We start from the raw sequence: 23,389 nt of genomic DNA, 5'->3' as shown, positions 1-23,389 counted from the left end.
TTATTTGTCAGGGCATGTATGCAATTTGAAATGCTCTAAAGGTTACCCTGTGCAATGGGATCCACAGAAAAATGACATTAACTCAAATAAGAAGCTACTTTGTCTGCCAAAAATGTTTTACTTTCTTTTTCTTAATGAAAACAGAAAACTTAGAAATTTGTTTCGATGAATTTTCTTTTATGCTTTTGCCAAAATGATGAAAATACGCTATTTTATAATCACAAGAGTACTGCAAAATTTGTTCTGAAACAGGACAAATACTTAAAATACTTACTTGAGAAAGAAGATAGAGAGAAACCTGGAGACTTATTTTTGGACGCTCTCCACCCTACAGAAAAAGTTATGAAAAATGCTTACTTATTTATACAAAGAATTTATATGGCTTAATGTTTTATTTAAAATGAAACCTGTGTTGTTCCACATTCTGATGCAAAATATTCAGAAAGCATCAAGATTTTATCTTTACAAGTAGTGAATGTTAAACTATTTGAAATGGAGTCTCTCTGAATAAGCATATACCTCACTCTTCCTTAGTTAAAAGACTGCAATTAATTAATTCAATAATTAATTATTTTCTCTCATAGTTACTTCAGTAACTTAAACAGATGAGCGTCTGAGAAGTACATTGGTTTTCAGTATGCTACTATTCATTAAAAAAATTCTTCTCAGTTAACATTCATTAAACACTGCTGATTAGCTATTCAGATAGCATGAAATATTACCCAAAACAGACAAGTGAATGCAGGAACCTGTGCAGGTTTTAAAAAAATAGTCTACTTCACTAAAAAACAGTTTTAGTGAAACCACCACTTAATTTAAATGCTAGGCTTTAAAAATAAATTCAGCTATATCACAATAAAACACAGCTTCTCTACAAATAGAAGAAATGACTATCAAACCCAAGGGTCTGTATTTTCTACCTGGACAGATTTTTAGATCATGGCAAATTTGCTTTTTCTGCTTTTGCCAGAAGACAAGTTACCTTATCAAAAAAGGAAATCGCACATCCCCCAGCGTCGGAGAAATTTAAACCCTGGTCAAATTTGCAGTTCTTCTTGGTCTCCACTACTGTGAGCTTTTAACCACCATGTCACCCAAAACAGCGTGTCTTTGGTGAATAAAATTTGATCTGCTGTGCTCTTGAATTCCATTTCAAGCTATTTCCTCTACAGCCACCTTATTCAAACTGCTTCATGTAAACCACACATCACACACCTACTGCCCAAATCACTTCACACACTGAAAGCAAGCAGCACCTTTGAGAATTACCTGTTTGCAGGTATTAGCTTACCTTGTCTTGATTTACTAATGAATACACGTAGAGGGGAAGAAAGAGCCTATTAAGTAGGTGGTCTGTCAGCACATCATTTAAAAATTCACAGTTAATGATAAGGATATCATTAAGGTAATGCAAATGATCAAGATGTTCTGCTACCAGGTCACTCAGTTTGCCCCTATTTCTGTGCCTAAAAAGAGAGCAGAAATAAAAAATTATATGTGATCAACTGTGAAAGTTTTAAAAGCTTAGGGAAGAAATTCATGCGCATCCCTGCGACAGATCGCCTGGCTCAGGCAGACTGCCCAAAGCAGACGCTTCAGTGAGGTCAACTAATGCAATTGTTAAAACAGTTGCCTGTATTTTCTTTAGGATGTACATATCAAGTTTTTGCCCCAGGTTTTCACAAGACCTGTTTTCACAAAGCTTTGCTTCCATTGCCAGTCTTTTCACAAGCCAACTACAAAAATGTGAAGATTTTTTTTCCAAAAACGAAAGAAGAATTAGGTGTTGTATTTAACACTTACCTCTTCACTTTAGGAAAGCAAGAAACACACGACCACTCTAAGGTGGGGGTGGCAAGACAAACCAAGAATAACCTGAATCAACAAAGTATTTCTGTAGTTGAGAGTGGAATATTACACTGTCATGTCAGGTCTGACAGCTCACAACCAAGTTCATCTTTCTAGTTTAAATATTTTTCCTAAAATCTTTTCAGAAAGCTCTTCTAAGATGACACATACAAACTTTGTCTAACAGCCTTTTTCCAAGACTGAGAAGCACAAAATACCTGTTGTGTCTCCTGGATATCTGCTGGTTTTAGCAGAACAAAACAAAGATAAATAAAAGGCTTGTTGCAAACACTAATTTACTTGTAGGGATATCAGCACAGATCAGGCACACAGTACTGTTTCCTTGAAGAATCACTAAAACTTCAAAGAGTGAAAAGTCTGAACTGTCTACATGGAAACATATCTAGAAACTAACTTAACTGGACTACTATAGACAAAATAAGGACACCATTGACATCTGGGAAAAGCATTTCCATTCAACAGGCAGCATTTGTAAAAGCTTACTCTTCATCAGTCTGCACGCAGTTATCCAGTTCTATCACGTGGCTGCCAATAAACCAGACAAGGTTGGAGAAATAAGGAACTGCAGTTTTATCTCGAATGTAATGCAGCATAGGCTGGTTGTCCACTGAAGAGAAATCATTAAAAAGAAAAATCAGTTGCCAATATTTTTTATTGCTTTTAAAGAAGTACAATAAAATATCTTCTGAATTTGATTACATGCTAGTTTTCCATATGAGTATACACCTGACACAATCTTAGGCATGAAATGGAAATCTATAAAAATATCACATCAATTCTTATCTGGCTTTAATGAGCCTAATGATCATTTACAGATGTCTGAAAATAAACAAATCTAGTGGAATTCAGAAAGGTTCTTTTAGCACATTATTAAAAAGAAGAGAGAAGCGTAAGAATAAAGCAGTAATGCTGAGAGTCAAGCTAGTTAGACTTACATGACACTGCATTAAGGAACACAGGAATCATCAGTGAAGGAAGGGCAAAAGAAACAGACAACAGTTAACAGGATTAGGAACTGGGATAGTGACATCCTCTAAAAGGGTTTAAAATGCTAAAGCACAAAGCATCTAAGCTAAAACACATGGGGTAGCAGTTAGAGCAGAATATATGCAGGTAGTCAGAAAATTATCAAACCTGAACATCTGAGCTCTGCCTTTTCAACTCTAACCATTATATCACTACAACATTCAATGAAAATTCTAGAAAAGTAATTTTTTTTCATAAAAATACTTAGTTGCATAAATATATCACAAATAGGATATGAAGCCTATAATCTGCTCTTTTTTGTGAGCTCATATTTGCATTTACAGTTCCTTGAAGTAGAATGCAAGTACAAAGTGCCCTTTTCTCAACATACAAGAAGAAAAAGTGTTGCAGCCAGCACTGTAAAGATCCTATTTGCTATGCAGGCTATCCAATCATTCGTAAAGCAAACTGCTCATTGTTTTAAAAAAGACTTCACATGCTTTTATGAAGACTGTCAAACCACTTCTTCTCTTAATTGACAGGAAGTTGTTTAAAATCAACAGGTAATTTAACTTAAAATGGACTAAAGAACAAGAAGCCCTGCATGAACATATTGCATAATACATATTACCTTATAGCATGCCGATTTCAGAGGTAGAAGTTCAGAATAAACAACTTTTTTTACAGAGAATACTGCAAATAGTTCATTAAAAATCTTATATATCCCAAGAAAAATTTAGGGGGAAGTGACTTTTGGACATTGGGTTTAGAGCAGACATTCTCAAAGTAGTGCTAACTAACTTCAACATTCAACCAGGTTGCTGAGGTCCCTGCTGAGTTTTGAGGACCTCAAACAATACAGTTGCCTCAGTTTCTCTGGAAAACCTGCTGCAGTGCTCAACTACTCTCACAGTGAAGCTTTATGTTTTTTCCTTGTGTCCTACTGGACTGCCCAGCACAGGAGTTTGAGACTGCAGCCTCCTGGCCTTCACTGAGCACCTCTGGGAATGGCCCAGCTCCTCTTGAAACTGGAGTGACTGCAGCACCTAACAGTTCTGCAGTCATTTTAATGCACTTCCAATCCAAAAGGGAGTGATGTTGGTTACTGCTTCCATACACTAGAAAGCTCAACTTCATCAGTAAAAGATAATTCATATTCTTAAAACACTCTGGTTTTGGGGTTTTGTTTACTTTTTACATACAGTCACATTCTGACCTCTCTTGGAAGGGAAGCTAAAGTTCCTTGTGTATGCCTGATACTTCTGGGTTTTAAACCAGTTTCATTGGTGAGAAAATAATACTATTAGTACATACTGCAGGTTTGGGATAGTCATCACAAAAGTCAAAATGTGTATCTGAAACTTGTCAACATGCTAAGCTTTTCAGTCTTATAAAACAGACAGAAAACCCTCACAAATAAATAACTGAAAATTAAAGTACAATGAAACAAGATTTGCATACATGCCTTTTTTAATATATAAAAAGCATACCTTTGTAGACATTTAAAGTTATAGTCCTAACAGCAATCCTGACCATGCTTTCGGGGTGGTTAAAAAATTTAATAGCTTCAGTGTACAAAGCAAAGTCATTAGTGTGCTGTAACAAGAGGAAAGAAAATATTTATTCATTAAACATGTAGAGAATATAGCTTGTGATTCTATATAAATTATGTTTTCCCTATATTAACTTGGTATCTTTACCTTCTACTTAGGTAATCAAAATGATTTTATAATGCACATTCATCTGCATTTGTAGCTTTGCATTAAAATGAGCTGCTTTAAGCATCAGAGCTTCCCAGGACAACTGTGCACATACTCAGTGCTTTCATGCCCTCTTCTGGCAGAAACCAGAGTGCAGAGAGGAAAAACCCATTTCAACTTTGCCCTTTGACTCAGTTTTTTGGACTTGGACTAAACCTCTTAGAACCAAATGATGCAATAGAAAATATCCTGTTTATGAAAGCACAAGAAAACAAAGCATAAACAAGTTGAATTCTCAAGGAAGTAGACTTTAAAACTACTGAAATGATCCCATATAACACTAACTTCCAGATTTTTTGTTTATTATAGTTTTAAGAGGACAAAGCCATGCTTGTGCAGAGATCCTCACAAAAAAATTCACAACCACTGGTATAGCCATTATAAAAATAAAAGCAAGACATTACGAGACAACAGACTAAACAGAGTATGTGCCACAATCCTATCAATTTGTAATTCAAGTCCTCTTATCATTATACTGCAACTTTCTTTACTTACCTCATTATAAAAGAAATGTACAGTATGATTATTGAGTTTCAGGGAAAGAGTTTTCAAAAATGATATGTAATATGCCATGATCTCCTCATCAGAAAAGTCAAATTTGTGGACAATAATAGAATTCACGTAGTTATTAGAGAGCAGGTAGTCTGAAAAAAAAAAGTATTTACACAGGTTAACAAAAAAAAAAATCGCTGTGGTAACAGGCTGTACTTAAAGTGCCAGCTAGAAAGCAACAACCTAATGCTTGAAGATCACAATTTTGAGCCAAACAGCTCAAGTGATGCCTTTGAGCATTAATATAAAGGATCTGCTCCCTACAAAGGTCTTTGGTCCCAAGAACAAGACAACTGAGAATATACTTCATCTTCCTCAATTCAAGTAAGTTCTGCAGCTAATAACACTTAACTTTTTTCCTCCCAAAATCCCAACTCTCCAAGGCTTGATGATGACTTTCCTAACAGTTGTGGAATACTTCAAATTATTAATTCTCCATCCTCTATGTATTTTGCCAAAAGAAGGAGCCTCCTGTGGCTGACTGCCAGCACCAATGATGTCAGAACAATTACAGTACAAATTACACACCAGAGTTTCACCACAGCAAGTGTGGCAGCAAGTGAACATTTCAGATCACAACTAATTTGAATTAAGGAATCCCTTGAAACATGCTAAATGCTTGTTGTACCAAAAAAAATACTTTTGCACCACTGAAAGTTTACATTCAAAAGTATTGTGGAATCAGTTTATACCATATTTTTGGTAATATTCAATTTAAAAGATTGTTACTAATTCACATTTTTCTGTGCAGGGGTACTAGGACTAAATTTCATCGAATGAAAGGGAATCCAATCAAATCTAGATCACTTCAACCTAAGCAGTTTGGAAGTGTGTCCTTACACAAGGATGTTTCATGGCTGATGTTCTCAAAAAGGATGTTCAGAGTCTGCAGCAGCTGCACACACACGTAACGACCTGACTTCTGACGCAGGATGTTCAGGAAGAACACAAACATATTCTTCTCCAAGAAAAAGCTGAAATACAATAAAGATGTCATTAAGTCACATGTTGTAAGTAACAGGAACATAATTTGGCTAGGAGCAGGGATGATTCAAGGCAACTTTGACAAACAGCATGTTTTGCTTTTATGAGGAACTACTTTGCAAAGTTGTATCTGTATAACAAAAGAATATCTTTCAAAAACCTTAAATACTAAACAAGAGGGCTTAAAAATTCAAATTATGCAGAAAAAAAGGTATCAGGCAATCAGGGCCTTTCTTACTATATTTTTAGTATATTCAATTTATCAGGCAGTTCTAAATACCACAGATAGAATAAGATATCTATTTGTGGTATCTTAGGTAAATTGAAGCAATGTGATATTAATAGATATATTGAGTAAATCTGGACCCTAAAATAGGTTAGAGATTGTATTCAAATCAAAAGAATGGAGAGTCAAACAAAAGCAGTACTTGAAAGGGGCTCTGGAGTCAAAACACTTTTTAGAAGCAGCAAATTCCTGTATGACATGAATACGAACCTGCTCACACATCTACTACAGGACATCACGTTTTACATATAGTCCTGAAATACAGTCTTGGAGGAGTTAACAGTAACAGTGTACAGAACTCTGTACAACTCCAAGCATTCTTAAAAAAAAAAAAAAGCAGAGTCTCCGAGAGAACTGGCTCAGGAGTACTCACTCAAACACTGAGCTGTCATTCTGATCCCCCCAGATCAGGATCTCCGTTATGGAGCGGATGGTCTCCACCAGCAGGTTGCGGTTGTGATCTGTTACTGTCGTATTTTTAGTCAAAATATGATACATGTACCTAAAAGAGAAAAGAAGTACAAGTAAAGTGCTATCCTGCTGCTTTCACATGCACCATGTTTGTCTTTCATCACTGTACCAATGCAGACACACATATATGCACACACTAAGTCTAGTGGTTGCACAATCTTAAAACCCTAAAATTTCCTTCTAATACTGATGCAGAGAAAAGTAATTGTTAAACAGAGTAAGTGATAAAGGAAACAAATATCCCCCAGCCAGGTGAGTTCTGAGTGCTTATGCATATGTTAACATCGACCTAGAAACTGTGTATCTGGTCCCAAGGTGCTTCCATGAATTTATTTGGAATATGTCAGAGGAGTGATGAGCAAGAGAAACAGAAATAGAAGAAGCAGGTAAGCACGTCTAACCAGGGACATTAAATTCCTTCTCTTGCCCTCCCAGACTCACATCAATTTTGATGTTTAATATCAGAACCCTCAAAGACTATTCATTCACCTTGGCTAAGCTTCATCAGGTCTCTGGTCCCTTGAGCACAGGAACCCTGACTGGAAAGGCGGTAAAGTCCAGCTTTATCATCTCACAGGGCAAGAGTTTAAGACTGTCTAGTGAAGCTTAAAAAAGGGTATATCTATATCACAAGTGACAGGAAGCTACAGAGAATGCAAGCCTTTCAGGTTTTAAGTCTCAGAACGTTACTCTTCAAGGAAGTACTTTTTTTTTTTTCCCCCCAAGTAAGTTATGACATAAGTTATGACATCAAAGTACCAACTTACTTCTGCCTTGTTACTTTCTTATGTCCCCCACACACACACAAAAAAAAAAAAAAAAAAAAAAAAAAAAAAAAAAAAAAAAAAAAAAAAAAAAAAAAAAAAAAAAAAAAAGGTGGAGGCAAATTCTAATAAAACCACAAAAATCACCACTACTTTTCTCTGCTTTTCTCCCTCTGTTTTGGTTTTTATTTCTTTTATACGGTGATTAAAAGAAAGGTTAAATATAAGAAAGGTGCACAACTTTGAAAATAAATAAAAAACATGAGGGAAATTTTATGTCATTTAAGAACTGCACAGGTTTTGATTCCTAAACACAGCTCCTATATTATTATGCTGTGATTGTACTGAAAACCAGGAGTAACACCTCAGCCTTCAGGATTTCTGTGCAAATACTCATGAGTGTTTGGAAAGGACAACAGATCTCCCACGTTATCAATACTGCCATGAACAGTGGAGTTAATCAAACTTCCAGGATCTAATTCTGTGAAAATAGCCTGTGTCCTGACCCTGAGGCAGCCTTCATTATTGTTTTGGATTCCATGAAAGTTTGTTAGTGATTCAGACTGAAATTCTAGGAATCTCATTAGCAGAATTTTGCCAAGCTTCTGTAAGGTTCCAAAAATCACAGTGCATTTCTAAACCAAAATTTTGGGGTGTCTGGTTTATGGCTTAAAGTAAGATCTTTAGGTCAAAAAACAGACTTGAAATCATATTTTAAAAACAGGATTCCCATCAATTTTATCAACACTAAAAGACTGAATCACTGCACTGGGTAAGCATGCAGCCAGAGACTAAAATGCCATTTAACTGAACACTTGTGTGAGGCTGTTCCAAATATTTACCAGACTTACAAAGACAAGACAAGATACTACCTAGTTTCAGAACCTTTTGCTTGAATTCAAAAAACCTCCTGCAAACACACAACTACTTTGATCATATTTACAATTTACTTAAAATCTGTCAACTTTGGTTTTGGGAGCCTTCTTCAACCTCTGAGCTGCCTCTGAGTTGGGCAGAGTTTCACAGAACTTGCTGCAAGACACAGACTGTGCCCACAAGCCATGCAGGGAACAGGTGCTATTTCAGAGAAGTTGATAAAATGCTCTGTGCTGTCATGGTAAAACACTGTGTGCTTGCTGGTCTTGATATTACTTAACCATCAAACAACAATTCTGCTGAGTTGAGTACGGCACAAGGACACAAGAGGTAAACAGCCCTCAGAAGCTCACAGCTTTCACAAACTTGATATATCACATGCTCCCTTCCCTCACCCCCCTAATCAGCAATGTAACAAAGCCTGCACTACATTACCAAAGCCATTATCATATTATATATATATCACTAGGCAGCAAAGAGGAGGGAAAAGGGAATAGGTGGCAGAGGGGGAGAGGTGGAAGGGCAATTGTCTTTTCTTAATCTTTCTCTTAAGTAAAAAAAAAATTCTCTCCCTCTTCATGGTGATTCCCCTCCCTCCAGAAACCAACACTCATTTTCAAATCCAAAACAGTCACTAATGACACTGAAACCACTCTAGGAAAAGTTGATCCTCAGCTATGTCCTACAGTCATAACTGCCTGGTCATGTGCTGTACCATAATAGTCATTAAATAGCAAGGCAGAGAGCACCTGGAAATCCTCTTCCACTAATCTGAGGATCACAGCTCAAGATTCCTTCTGTGGAGACTGACAGTGGGATGGCTCACAGTGAAGATGGGAGAGCTTAAGGCTGACCACCTGTGAGAATTCCCGGGGTTTTTAAAACACCACACAAGCCCTGGAAAAACTCTCCATTAGGGCACTATGTGCGTTATCAGGACAGTGAATCCAAAGACAGCACAAACTCAGTCCCTGCTCTGAGGATGCAGCAATTAATGGAGCAGAGGACATCTGAGGAGATGGCAATTAGATCAGTTCATTCCACAATAATTTTAACAACTTCCTGAAACAGTTAGTAATTAATGCTAAATTATTTCACATATTTTAGACTATTAATTTGAAGTCACATAGAAATTATTGCATCTGTGAACATATGTTTCTCATTGTACAAACTCAGGATTAAAGTTTACTCCAGCAGTAGAATTTTGGGTATGGGATGCAGTGGGAAGAATAACAAGATAACCCTATTATCTCATTTGGGGAGCCTATGGAATATAGAGCATTACAAACACAAAAAGCAAGAAGCATTTAATAGTCGGGAATCCATCATCTTCAAATTTATTTACTTAGCAGCAGCATTACTGCAAAATTCCTTAATCTGCTAAGGCACTGATGCACTTAGAGGAAACCTGGGCTTTACGTTCAAGCTATTCCTTTTTATTTCATTTTTTATTTATCCTATTTGCTTGAAAATGCACAAGGAAGCATACACATACTTGCTTCTCTTTACAGATGTGTGAAATACCACATTATGAAAACATGAAGTATCACACAAACCCAATATTTTTGTATTTAGATAAATCCTTAAAGGCTGTCTCTAAATGCTGATTACAGAGGGATTAGGTTTCTGCTTCAAAACACAAAACTATCAAAGAGGAGACTTTTGTCATCTCTGTATCTGAAGACTGGGTTCAAACAAAAACACATCATGCAGGAAGTGCCAAAGCACTCAATACCATCAGAATCAGTGGGAGATGTTGCCAGCAACTTAACAAACGAAACAAAATTCTGAACATTTTTCTGGTTAGAACCCATGCTCAAAGGGGTAACAGTAACTCATGAATATTGTAAGTTAATGACTTTCCTACTTATTACTTACAAAAATACACTAAAACAGGTAAGAGTTTAGGAAGTCAAGTACTCAAATTTTAAAAGCCCAGACTTGACCATAACAGGCTTGCTCCTTCACACTGCCTGTAATCAGGTAATTGCATATTGTTCTCACAGAGGAAATCTGATGCATAGCAAGGACAGTGCCTCAGGAAATGAATCACCCATGAAAAAAGACTTCAAGCACACCTTTATGGACGTTGCATTTGACCAAGGCATAGGAACGGTTCAGCACCCAAATTTAATGGCATGGAACCTTTTGTGCGATCACAATGCAATTAAAATACCAAGTGCAAAAACAACAGTGGGAAATGTGCTTGACAGTAACAACAGGGCTATGTAAAATACCATAGAAAAGTAGGGGGAAAAGTCTGACTTAGAAATAAAGACACAAAAAGATCAAGTTCTCTGAGAAGTACCCAGGCAGTGAGCAGCATTGTGTCATCCTTCTCTAGATCACACTTCAGAAGCTGGATTAAATTTTAACTGTTTTCACTAGATCAAGAAACTGTAAAAAAACCTAACACAAACAGTCTCGCAATTTTCCTTCAGCCAATTCATTCTCTGGCGTGTTTGCAGGAAGACTGAATAGCAAAATTTAAAAAGCAAGCCTCAAACAAACTACATTAAAGCTGATGGTAAAGATCCAGCAGTAATGCTGCTGGTATCACTAAGTACATGGATTGTTTACAATTTAGACTAAATTCTGCCTTATGGAAGTTTAAAAATTAAAATAGTCCCACAAGGTTAGCCCAGACTGATTTCTCTCCTGTAACATAGCATAATATACCTTTGACAGACTGAGCTAACCTGTAATAGCAAGGCAGGTGTGTTCTACTCAGCTCCTTCATATGGAACACAAAATGGGGCTTTGGTGAGTTGAAAAGATGAGAAGATAAACAGCTTATCAAGTAAGCTTACTGAGACTTTCTTTCATGACCCCAAAACAAAGGCTCTCTGACCTTTTTCCTTCTGTTACTTTACCCACTTCAACATTTGCAAAAGACCTAAATTTCACCCTTCCCATTGGCACCTATCTAAAAGCTGAAATTCACACAGCCTGGATAAACACCTAAAATATACATAGTATAAAAAGATCAAAGGTCTCATCTGTCCTTTACATACAACCATTTCAGATTCATAATTACAGAAATCACATGCAAAAAAGCAAACAGACCAAAGCCCGTACTTTAGTAGATAAACATACACTTCAATTCTCTGATAACAAGCCACAACACTTACAGCCCAATTCCCCATTGCTACAAATGAGGTAGGGTGTCATTTTTCTATTCTCTGTGGTCCCAACAGATCATATGGGCACATTTTTCTTGCCTGAAAGTAAGTCTCAAGTCTCCCTCTCACTAGCCTTTTTTTCCCTGGACTTAAATTTAGTTTTTTCAAATTTCATTATGCATCAGCATTCTTGCTGATTCTTCAAGTCAAATATCAAAGCCAGACACAGCTAAAGCTCCACTAATGCTGAGTAGCACACAATAACTACTCCTTGTATGTTCAACAGAACATTCCTATGTTTACATCTGAGCATAACTTTTCCCCTTTTTTCTGTTAAACCAGACTAAACTGACTTGCTAGTCTGACCTACAATGCTTTCAAAATTATTTCTGCAATGCTACTGCCTCATTAGTTTTGTATTAATGGGCTTGATTTCTGTGTCTTTGATAAAAAGCATTGCATTTCAGTTAGTCTTGCTCATTTTGAACATTTTTCCAGTTTAGAGACAAGGACTATCTATAAATCATCTTGATAAAGCAACTGCAAGATCCAAATCTTGTACAGGGCATCCTGCTCATTACTGTCAGAACCCATTCATGTCCTCCTTGTAAGATGACTGAAAACTACTAGGCACTTTTTCTCAATGAGCTACATATTCACAGTGATTTCATTTAGAAAGTGCTTCATCTCCTAACGACCTCCTTTTCTCATTCAGTACAAAGAGAAGCTATCAAGGTGGTTCTCATTTTCTTGCAATAGCGGAACACTTAAAACAGAACAGGCAAATTAAATTTTTTATCCCTTGCCATCTTCCAACTCTCCAGTGGCAGAGCTAGGAAAAAAAAAACTATTCCACCTTCTGCAGCCAGCAGTACCACACGGCTGTGGGGCTCCGGAGACACACATTATAGTCCTGAAGCTCAAAGCTTTCCTTCTGCAGCAGCTGCTGCGTCCTGCAGCCCAGGGCACATCCCGGCCCGAGCGCCGTGACTCACTGCTGACTATCGACATCCCCACACAGCCTGGAGCTGCACTGCTCACACTCCGGCACCAGCCCCTCGGAAACAAACAAAGTTCTCCCTCACCAGGAATGTGGTATTTCTTGTATTTATCACGCCTCGCACTCTACTCCACCAAAGACTCTGTGGCATTACTAAAAACAAAACAAACACGTATGACAGCCCGGAGCGTGACATTACATGACGAACTGCGCCTGCCCTGAAGACCTCCTGGGACGGAGAGGCCGGTTTCCGTGAGGTACACGCCAGACCACAGAGCCTCCGCCACCGGGGACTGCTCCGGGCTCTTTCCTCTCGGGAGAGCTGCGGCAAAACGCCCCGGCGAGGGCAGCGAGCGCCGGGGAGCGTCGTCCGCCGAGCCGCCCCCTCCTCTCCCGGCCCCGCAGCCGTCTCCGAGGGAAACCTGCCCCGAAACCTGCCCCGAGCAGCTCCGCGGACGGAGCCCGGCCACAACCGCCCGCTCCGAGCCCCCTCACAGCCCCGCCACCCTCCGCCCGCACCGCCGCCCCGAGCCCGCGGCCGCCCCCCGCTCACTTGAGGTGGTCCAAGGAGTGGATGCTGCGGGCGGCCTTCCCGTGCCCGCCGCCCACCCAGCTGCGGGAGCGGCCGAACATGCTGGCGGCGGAAGGCAGCTCCGGCCCGCGGACCCTACGGCCTCATAGCCCCGCCGGGCGGGCGAGCGGGCGGCGAGCGGGAACCGGCCCGGAGCCTCGGCGGCGGAACCGGCACGCAGAGCGCACGCGCGGCCAGGGCGCGCCGGAAAGCGCCGGCCCAGCCCCGCCTCCGACCCGCGGACTGCGAGTCCCAGGGAGAGCCGCGGGGGGCGGGGCTAAGCCCTCACACGGGCTGGGCGGGGCCTGCGCGGGGCGCGCTCTGGGGTCGGCTCGCTTGGAGAACCTGAGAAAGTAAACGGAACCCGAACCAGAAAAAAAAAAAAAACACTGAATGTGTGAGTGCACCTCCTGAATGCATTGCAATTTGAGGTAAAACTTGGCCCTTGGTATTCCTTGTTCGGCTTCCATAACCCAAACGAAGCTGTGGCGGGGGGGGTCAGCTCCTGCGCTGCAAGACGCAGCGTCAGAAATTCAACTGCTGGCATTCCCCCTGCTGAGGTTTTTCCAGTCAGGATTTTGAATCGGCTTAAAAATTAAGGAAGAACAAAATGAAGGGGACCCTTGACTGTCATGACCTAGTTTTAGATTTTTAATTTTGTTTTTGCTTTAGCCAGAGAAAGAAACTAAATTTATATAAACGCTGAAGAGTTTGTCAGCCAGTATCAAAAATGCACAGAGTTTAAAATCCCACCTTCGGTTATATTTTGGTATATGTAAAGCCTTGATCAGCAAAGAAACACCTGCACGGCAGCCGAGAGGGGCCCGGGCCCGCAGTGCTGCTCCAGGAGGACCTCGGTCACAGCAGAGGTCGTGAAACAACTTCCAGGGACGAAGGCACAGCCCAAACCTGCCCGCGCTGCCCCGCTCCGCAGGCTGCGGTTGCGGCAAAGCTCGGGCAGCAGGAGCGCGCAGCCGAGGGTCGCGCAGCGCAAGCCGCCCCTGTCCCCTGCGGCCCCCGTGCAGCCGCAGCGGGAGCCGAGTGCCGGCAACGCAGCGGAGGCGCCGGCGCCCGTCACGGCCGCCCCGCGCCAGCAGCAGCGCGGCGCTGGTAAACAACGGCGGCGTGCGGCGGGGCAGGCGTGGGGCGGGGAGCGAGGGGCGGGCGGGCAGCGCGGTCCTGCCGCGCAGGCCGGGCTCGCTGGCAGGTGCTCCGAGCCGACCTCCCAACGCGCCTGCGGGCTCCTTCCGCAAAGTTTGCGGGCGGCAGGAGGAGGTGGAGGGAACCGCGGCGGGACTGCAGTAGCCGTGCTGGAGATGCCGCTGAGCAGCCTCCTGCCAGCGGCGGGGCTGCGGCAGCGCCGCTGAACCCGCACTGGCAGCCCGCCCGCTCGCCGGGACCCTCTTCCTCCGGGGACTGAAGGGACCGAGCCGGCCGCTCCGCGCCCCTGCGTGGCTCGCTTATTCCCGGGCTCCGGATCCGGCTCCTCAGAGATTCTGCCCTTTGCTGCCACCGGGGCTGCGGCGTACAGTCCCGCCTCGCTCCCAGCTCCGCCGTTGCCGTCCGGCCCCCGCGCCAGCCGGGCGGGTCGGTGCCCGCTGCCCCCGCAGCCCCCACGGCTGCATGACCGCCGCGGTCTCCGCACGTCTGGATTCGGTGGAGTCCTGGGCCTTCCATGCGTTGCTGGTGCTGCCCTATATGTTTTACGTGGGCTTGTTCTTTGTCAATGTGCTGATCTTGTACTATGCCTTCCTAATGGAGTACATCGTCCTCAATGTGGGCATCGTTTTCCTGCCCGAGGATATGGACCAGGCTCTGGTGGATCTGGGGATGCTCTCCGACCCTGGCTCCGTGCTCTATGAGACGGACAGCGAGCTGGATGTCTTTGACGGGTACTTGGAGTGACGCCCCAGGGCGCTCCAAAGCGACTGCGCTCCGCCGCCGCCTGGCCCGGGGCAGGGGCCCGGCGTGCCCTCATGGCCGCAGCTCGGGGACCGCCGCGGGCCCGGGGTACCCTCGCTGCGTCGCGGCTCCTTCTGCGCAACATCTTCCCTTCCAAATGACACCCGCCCCGCCGGTGCAGGGGCCAGAGGGGCAGCCGGGAGCCGCTGCCGCCGGGCAGGCCCGCGGAGACGCAGCGGAGGGCTCGCTAGGGAAGTAAGTAATTCCTTGCTGTCCGGCCGGGCACAGCGCTCCCGGGGCAGCGGGCACAGCGCCGGGGACACGCTCCGCCGCAGCTCCCGGCCCGGGCGAGCGCCGCGGGCAAAGGGCCGGGGCCGCCCCCGGCGCTTCCCCCGCCCGGCAGCGCCCGGAGACCGGCGGGCCCCGCTCCGTGTCCCCTGCGCGGCGGAGACAGCGACCCTCTCCCCTGGGACTCATCCTCCGAGCCACTGCAGCTGTGCTGCGGGGGGCTGCCTGTACAGCCGGGCAGCAACTTTGCTGATCCGGTCCTGAAAGCAGCCCTGAATCAAAACGAGCATCCCGGTTAATATTTATTACAATTCAGAGACCTTCCTCGAGACAGAAATACCTCTCAATTTGCTGTCCTTTAAAACCACTCTCTTGGATAATGACAAACTACCCAGCTCACCATTTTAATTGTAGCACGAGGGTTTGCTTGATCAGTTTTTTTGGTTGGTTGTTTTTTTTTTTTTGTTTTTTTTTTTTTTTTGGATTGTTTTTTTTTTTTGTTGTTGTTTTTTGTTTGTTTGTTTGTTTTTTTTTTGTTTTTTTTTTTTGTTTTTGTTTTGAGTGATTCTAAAACTTTGGAAATGTAAGGTTTTAGCATTTTAAAACACTGAAATGCATTTGGGAAGAAAAATCACTATTTCTAGCTAGGACTTTCTGTGCCAAATGTATGTTAATGCAAACATTCACAGTTTAAATTAAAATGTGTTAGCAAATCTGCCAGCAGATTTTTTTAGCAAAATATTGTCTGCAAATCTGAAAACCAGGATATCTTTATTTTTCTGTTTGAAATTATGGAAATAGGAAATTCAGTTATAAGGTTACAAGTATAAACTCAGTGACCACACTACACAAATACCAGTTAATATTAAACTATTTTAAGCAGTCTTCTAATTTAACAAACCCAAACAAACTTTTCCTGTAGTTCTGTCCTTCATACAGGTTAAAATTATCTCCTGAATATTTCTAGTCAGATTCTATGTAAAGCAATATTAGCTGATTTTGGTCAATAGTTTAGAAGGAAAAATTGGACATTTTTGGTGTTGGAGTAGCATTGATTGCACAAACACATCTGAACAAGGCTTGGCCAAAGGCATGTGGGAGCCTAAGGAGGGAGTGAACAGATTTTGTTGCTACTGAAGAAATCTCACTGCATATAGTCCCTGCAAATGGAAGTGTCTATGCCAACATTTGGTAGTCCATCCCAAGCAACTGGATTAGAATCATTTCTGCTAGAATAGAAAGTGTGGAGCAGAACAATCCTCCCCACAAAATACTAATGACTACTTTTGTGGTTGTCTCCTTCTTTTTCAGCTGGACAAATAATACACATGCTCTGTATTCCAGGAAAGAAATTCCTAAAAATTAATGGTAATTCAAGCAAAATTTTTGGTGCTAAAAACCATATCCATTTTCTTCCTCCAAATACCTTTCCCTAAACTCCAAATCATAGTGCTCCAATGCCATTTAGTAGAGGGATTAAAAATACTTTTTTTGAGTCACTTTTTTTCTATCTAGAATTTGTCTTGATGAGTTGTGTCTAGTTTTCAGGAAGACCTAAGAAGAACATCAGACACAATTTTCCTCAGTGGGTTTTTCCTACTATATGAATATATAATTTGACATGAGCACATTCAGTTCAGTGTAGATTATTTGACTTCTTGAAATTTTTCTTCTTATTAATAAGATAAGCAGCTCTGGAAAGTTCTTGATATTCTAACTATAAAACCCTCCATATGCAGAAATCAAAATGCAGAGGATTTCTCAAAGCTCAGAAGTAAGGCTCCAGTTATACCCACCAAGAGCTAATGGAGTTCTGCACAGGTATCAGCTCCAGCCTTGATCTTTCATTTGGAAACTGTCAAGGTAGATGGTGGTTTTCACTGAGAATCAAAACACAAATGCCAAAAGTTAGATCTATTCTTAGGCAGGAAAAAATTTACTGTGTTCCATCTATTTATATATTTAATTATACTTACAGACATAGCAACCAGGCCACAAATTGCATAATTATTTAGCTACCAGGCAGACACAGCATTACCACCATGACGAGGGATTTGAGTTAATATCCTGTTACAGGTTTCTTCACTGTTCTGTGCCATTCCTCCTTACCAGTTCTGTAGTAGCAAAGCAGGCAGAAGAGGGCCCTAATTTGGAGCTGTGTTTTCTGCTTTGGGAGCAGCACTAAGGCCCTGAAAGGGAAGATTTAGATTCCTGTGGTGCCTTGCCTGCAGTGACCCGGTGTGAGTGTTAACCCCTGCCCTCCTGGCCTGGGAAGGTTTCCTACCTGCCCAGTTCCCTTGGACCCAGAAGTGCTGAGGATTCACAAGACACTGCAGGAAGAATGGGTCTGTTTTGCCATCAGTGATGAAAAATATGTAGGCCTACTCTTTGCATTAAAGAGCAGGGTTCTTCTTGTGACTCACCAGTGATTTCTGAGAACAACCAAAGAGCTGTGATTATCCTGAGCTGAAACCTTGCAGCATCCTCTGTGCCTGGGAGAGCGGTGCCTCGCACCCTGCGTGAGTGACGTGTGACAGGAAAACAGAGGGGGCAAATCCCAGGAGGCCCTTCTGCAGCATGTGGAAAGGCTAATTTAGATGTAAAAATAAAAGAACACATGGATCAGAACAGCTCTGTGCTCTCTGGCAGAAAACCCCTCACTTGAATAAACTCAATAGAAGCAAAATTACGTTCAAGTTTCTGAGCAAAATTGGTGGCAGAGGTTGAAGGCAGACAGATAAGTAAGCAGCTGAAAAATGTTTCCTGGCCTAGTCAAATGAAGAAATTAATCTGTGTAAATGGAACAGAATTGAGCTTGTTTGTGTCATCTACTGTTTTCATGTGAGTGTGCCAAGTTATTTATTACATTTGAAGCCCCCTGGAATAAGGCCATATGACTAGTCTCATACTTTCATAAAATCAGATGTGACTCATCAGAAAGTACTCCTATCAGAAAGAAAATGGGCAAAAGTAACTAATAATGAAAACTGAATAAGAAATACTGAATTTATGTAATGTTGCAGTACATGCTTTACCTGTATTTTTTCATAAGATGAATTATGATGAGTGTCTTCAGTGAGCAGAATCCAGCACTCAAAAACCTGTGACTCAGCACTTCCAATGAATGCCAGCAGCTAAATTCTGAATAATAACAAAAAAAAAGCTTAACTCCCCAGCTCATCAATGAGACAGCCACCCCCGTGCCTCTGTTCTGAAGCATGTCCTGCAAAGGACAGATCAGAAGAATGATGTCACTAGCACTGTCAGGATACATTTAAATGTATCAGAATCTACTTCCTGACTTCTTTCTTTCAGACTTTAAATAATAAAAATAATGAGCAGAGTAATTTGATACTTAATTTACCTTGCCATTTTTCACTATTTTCCCCTTTTGATAGAGGTTGCCAAGGTGATTTGTTGACTCCATGATACAGATCAATTGACTCTTTTATGAGTTACAGTAGCAACAGGATTAAGAGCAATTGCTATGATTTTAGAACAGTGTTTTGAATTTTTAGCTGTTATTAAAATTAATAGAAGTCCAGTGTTCACTCACCTGACAGCTCTGCTTTAAAGAAATGTGTATTTAACAGGAATTCCATTCTAGATGGAAGGAAGACAAAATCAGCTGTCCATACAGACTCATTAACCACAGCCATGGACAGTTCTAAGTAATTTTCTACCAAATGTATTTATTTATATAATGTCAAGAGAGTAAGCAGATTTTTCAAAAAGTTTTCCAAATGTTGCTGTTAATAAGGTAAATTAAAATGAGGCACAGAAATTAGAAGTTCAGTTTTTGATAGACATCGTTTAGGCCTGAGTCTTGCATGTGTTAAAAGCCTCAGCCACAAGTAATTTTAAAGAATAATTTTTTTAACAGTCTCTGGTTCTTTCCTATAAAAATTAAGCTTTCCGTAATAAATGTGCTTCAATAGGTGGCAATAGCCAATTACCACTTTTAAGCTGTCAAAGGAATTAAGAAACAAATCCAATTTAATTCTTCATGTTTGTTTCCTCTGGAGGAGGGACAAAGTGACACTATAGTTCAGCTAATAACTATAAATCCTAAAATAGAAGAAAAGAATAATTTGTTTAGAGACATTTAGTCTCTAACTCTCTGCATTTGCCCCTCATAATGATCCTAGCTTATAAGGAGTACAACTATCCCAAAGGATTAAATATGCACAAGGTGCTAAATCTTTCCAGTTGCTCAGGGAAACTGTCTGACTGTTTCTTTTTGCAGTTGAATTTTATTACTTTGGCTACAGATCAGGAAAGAAAAAATAGCTGAATAGTTTGAATGATGCTCTCTGAAGACACAAGCATGTGTCTAATACATGTGATGAAAAGGGTAAAGACAAATAGGAGCCATGTATGGGAAATAATGGTGTAATGGAAAATGATGATGTGCACTGAGTGATGGATTGCTGAGGAAACTCCAGGTCAGTTCACAGACTTAAGGCTAAATACTCTTTTGCAGGGCCAGAAAGAAAGACCCAAGGGTTGCTCAGGCAGTGGAACCCAAATAGGCCACAAGAGCTGAAACACTGCTGCAGAAACAGAAAACAGACAGTGTCAGCATGTGAAACAGTGTCACACCATGTGTCCTTTGCTTCAGCCTGCATTGTAAGGAACAATAATTTCAAAGGCAGAATTTAAAAAGTGACTGAGCTGTTAATGTTAGTCATACTACAGCCATACTGTGCAGTGCTTGCAGGTATGTTCAAGGCTATTGAAAGTTCTAGTTCTGAGATTTAAAATATTTTTTAAAATATTTCCTACCTCTTCATTTTCCAGTTTTCTGAAATTTTTGAAGTTTTCTGTTAAAAAATAGGTTCTCATAAAATTTGAGGGGCAGATTTCTAATCTGAAAATTAGAAAGGCAGGCTTGAATATCCTGGCCAACTGTATAATTTGCACCCCATTTAATATCTGCCACAACAAATTACAGTCTTGGACTAGCAGCCCTACAGCAGTGTTTGGAACTACCATTAGACAGCTTTACCCTTTGCTTTGGAGGCCCAAGACATTTTGCTGGGCTATTTTTAAGTCAGCCTAGAATCTAGTCTACAACGCAGAATACTAACAACCACACTGAACTGTCTGCTGTAGATCAGTTTTTAGTTCCACTTGGAAAGCAATCAGATAAACATTAAATGAGTAACCTGGTAGAGCTGCTATTCCCCCTTTTCATGTCCTCATTTTAAGAGAAAGGATTTTGAGCAGATGTCTTCTGTTAGCAGGTGCTGTAGCTGACAGACGTTTGACAGAAATGCCTCACTGGACACAAAAGTGCTTCTTGTTTCTGACCTAGTATCTGCAGTAAGTGGCACACAGGAACATGGGAAGTGTTGTGATGAGTCAGAGCACAATCTCACAGCCCTGTGATCCGCCTCTGGGAGAGCTCATGTCCCTGACCAAAATCTGCAGACACCTCTCTGTTCTTTCCAAGGCAGAATGCAGGATGTTGGATGGCACGTTGCTGCCCAGCCCTTTAGCAAATGTTTTCCAAACCCACCACCCTTTGCCTACTCTGTGTTATGAAATCCCTCTAGATTTCCTTCCTATCAGTACATCTGAATACTTGAAAGAGCTTGTTTTCTGCAGTCTCGGAGATTTCTCTGTTCATCCCCTTCTTTGAGTCAGTAATGGTGATGAATAAAAATTGGCCCCTGGTATACTCTTCTAATGAGTTCTTTGTCCCAAGCTTTATTCTTTGCTTCCAATCTTTAATTTGCTTTCAATCCATAAAAGAACCTTTCACCCAGTCTTGTGTCAACCTGTTTGCCTTTGGCCTCCTGTAATGCCTGTGTTAATGACACCGTTGCTGTGTCTGTCCAAGCTCGTGCAGAACGTGTGATGTCGGATTTCATTCTTCATTCTGACCCAGAAAGGGGAAGGAAGGAGGAGCTGTCCATTCAGAGACTTGCTGCACACAACACAGAAATGTCCTGAGCTGCAGGCAGCCAGGGGACCTGCTCGTGGTCTTCTGTACCTCAACTCCTCCTCAACACAGACTCATGCCCAGTCATCCCCTCTCAGAGCTGCACCATTCTACACTATACTAATTAGCCATCTGTAAAATCACAGGAGCAGATGAATGCTGTCACTAGTGCCCAGCACCTTTGTAATCCACAGCTCTATTTATGGCTCTATTTAAAGGAATCTTCTCAGCCTTGTATTCACCCCTGATGATTGCAAACAATCACCTCCTAATAGTAGCGTGATACTTTGACTCAGTCAAGGCAAATTAGATAAACTGGGATAAAGCAATATAACAGTAATTTATTCTTGGCAGTAAGACCAAGAAGTTACCCCAAAATGTTATTTAGCTCTGTAACTACTTACCAGTGGATCCAAAATAGTTGGAACAATTTGACTCTGAAGTAGAAGAGAAAGTGACCAGAGTCAGAGACTACAGCAAATGTAGGCAATACTGAATTAACATAATGATCCAAACAATATAAACACTCTAATGAATGGTATCTAGTCAAGATAATGTAGCCAGTTCAAACATCAGTTTTAATTAGTAGGTCTAATGATATCAAATCTGGATAAAATAGGTTATCCCACTGTATGTCACAGCTGTTTTTACTCTTAAGAACATCCCCTAGTAATTGATGTGATGCACTGTGGTTCACAGCTTACTCTCACACCCCCTCACACTGGTATCTTCATGGCTCTGTTAAAATTCCTAAGGACTGGTGTGTTCTTACATTAACAGAAACCGTGACACTGATTTTTCTGAAACGTTGTACAGGTCTTTACTTCTCAAATAATTATTACCCATAGTCACAAAAGGGTTTTATTTTAAATTTTTTTTCTAGTAAGTCAACAACATGGTTCTGTATGTCACATACTCAGTGACTTTTCTGTTCATTTTAGGTGTGGAGGGTTACTCTGTATTTGTGTTTTCTTTTAAACAGATTCATTAAACACCTGAAATGGATTATGACCAGGCTAATGGATCAAGTCCTGGAAAGAAACTGTACGCTGAAATGTAGAGATGAAAATAAGGACAAGAGAACAAGAAGAAGAGTTGTCATCAGACCTTATCAGTTGTGACTTCTCTTCATGGTCTTTGCCTCTTGTGCGTGCACTTACTGCAGTGATTCATGCACCATACTGGGCTTCCATAGGTAATTCTGGGATGGACTGTATGAAAAAATAAGATAAACTATGTTCCATTGTAACAGAAAATCAAGATGTTACCCAGATTTGATAAACTTTTGAATGAATACCATGTCACCCAAATGGACACACTCTACATATAGCTTAAGCCAGTTTTACAATCACATGTTGAAAATTCTACCAGCCAGTAGTTCAAAAGCAGTGCTTTCTCAGGGGAAAATATGCAGGAGTGACTGAAGGAGGTTCTGTTCAGGGAGCATAATGGTAAGAACTGTGCTAGTAAGATATTTTATTTAAAATGAGAGTTTTAAAATAGATCAGAGAGTGAATTTTATATAAGTCAGGTGGATTCATTATTTAACACAGGATACTTTGCAGATTGCTTAAGCTCACGTTCCTATGTACAGATGTGAAAGCAATACAATAAAGACTGACCTTTTCCATGAAAAATTAAGCAGTTGTGTTGGAGTTGTTCTTCTTCAGTTTGAAAAGAAAATAACTGAAATATGCTTTCAAGGAAATTCCAATTTGCCTGCAGGTACCTGCAAGTACTTCCAGATTGCTGAGATGGCCAGCAGGCAGGAAATCCTTCTCATGAACAGCTACTTAAAAAATCAGACCTGAACTGAAACATCAGGCACTGATGGAGGGAGGGGGGGGAGTAACTCACATGTTATTAGGGCAGACATTAGAGTGGTTTTGTTTTATTGTCATTATACTTTTTAGAAAAGTCTGATTTTTGTAACTGTGCAATTTTTAAATTGAGTTGATGTAGCAAGAACATTTTGGATAAAGCAGAATTGAAAACAACTCTGCTGACACTCTCTGCATGATGTCTGTCCTC

At 41.2% G+C, this 23,389-nt stretch overlaps 2 protein-coding genes across 9 annotated transcripts in view; one reads left to right on the top strand and one right to left on the bottom strand.

Annotated features, from left to right (window-relative positions):
• Positions 1 to 13,400, bottom strand: part of CLEC16A (C-type lectin domain containing 16A) — a 110,470-nt gene extending 97,070 nt beyond the window's left edge. For 3 of the 8 annotated variants that reach the window (XR_008433793.1, XR_008433794.1, XM_053957961.1), the window contains exons 1-8: positions 13,204 to 13,398; positions 6,791 to 6,919; positions 5,988 to 6,121; positions 5,091 to 5,239; positions 4,326 to 4,431; positions 2,353 to 2,476; positions 1,292 to 1,466; positions 275 to 328 (exon numbers count right to left, since the gene is read on the bottom strand). Coding sequence is in view for 6 of the 8 variants with exons in the window: in XM_053957961.1 (XP_053813936.1) it covers positions 275 to 328; positions 1,292 to 1,466; positions 2,353 to 2,476; positions 4,326 to 4,431; positions 5,091 to 5,239; positions 5,988 to 6,121; positions 6,791 to 6,919; positions 13,204 to 13,283 (951 nt within the window). In the remaining 2 variants the exon portion in view is untranslated. Of the gene's footprint in view, positions 1 to 274; positions 329 to 1,291; positions 1,467 to 2,352; positions 2,477 to 4,325; positions 4,432 to 5,090; positions 5,240 to 5,987; positions 6,122 to 6,790; positions 6,920 to 13,203 lie in introns of all 8 variants that reach the window. The other 5 variants (XM_053957966.1, XM_053957967.1, XM_053957963.1 and 2 more) reach the window with 2 other exon arrangements.
• Positions 13,401 to 14,549: 1,149 nt separating this feature from the next.
• Positions 14,550 to 22,999, top strand: DEXI (Dexi homolog). Its single transcript, XM_053957971.1, has 2 exons — positions 14,550 to 15,378; positions 22,341 to 22,999. The coding sequence occupies exon 1, from the start codon at positions 14,845 to 14,847 to the stop codon at positions 15,124 to 15,126; it is 282 nt and encodes a 93-aa protein (XP_053813946.1). The 5' UTR covers positions 14,550 to 14,844; the 3' UTR covers positions 15,127 to 15,378; positions 22,341 to 22,999.
• The last annotated feature ends 390 nt before the right edge of the window (positions 23,000 to 23,389 follow it).

This window comes from Vidua chalybeata, chromosome 16 (assembly GCF_026979565.1).
Source record: "Vidua chalybeata isolate OUT-0048 chromosome 16, bVidCha1 merged haplotype, whole genome shotgun sequence".
NCBI classification, from domain to species: Eukaryota; Metazoa; Chordata; class Aves; order Passeriformes; family Viduidae; genus Vidua; species Vidua chalybeata.
This window is presented reverse-complemented; position numbering and strand designations above follow the sequence as displayed.

Coding starts and splice junctions, on each gene's coding strand:
- DEXI (XM_053957971.1), top strand. CDS start 14,845: ATGACCGCCGCGGTCTCCGCACGTCTGGATTCGGTGGAGTCCTGGGCC.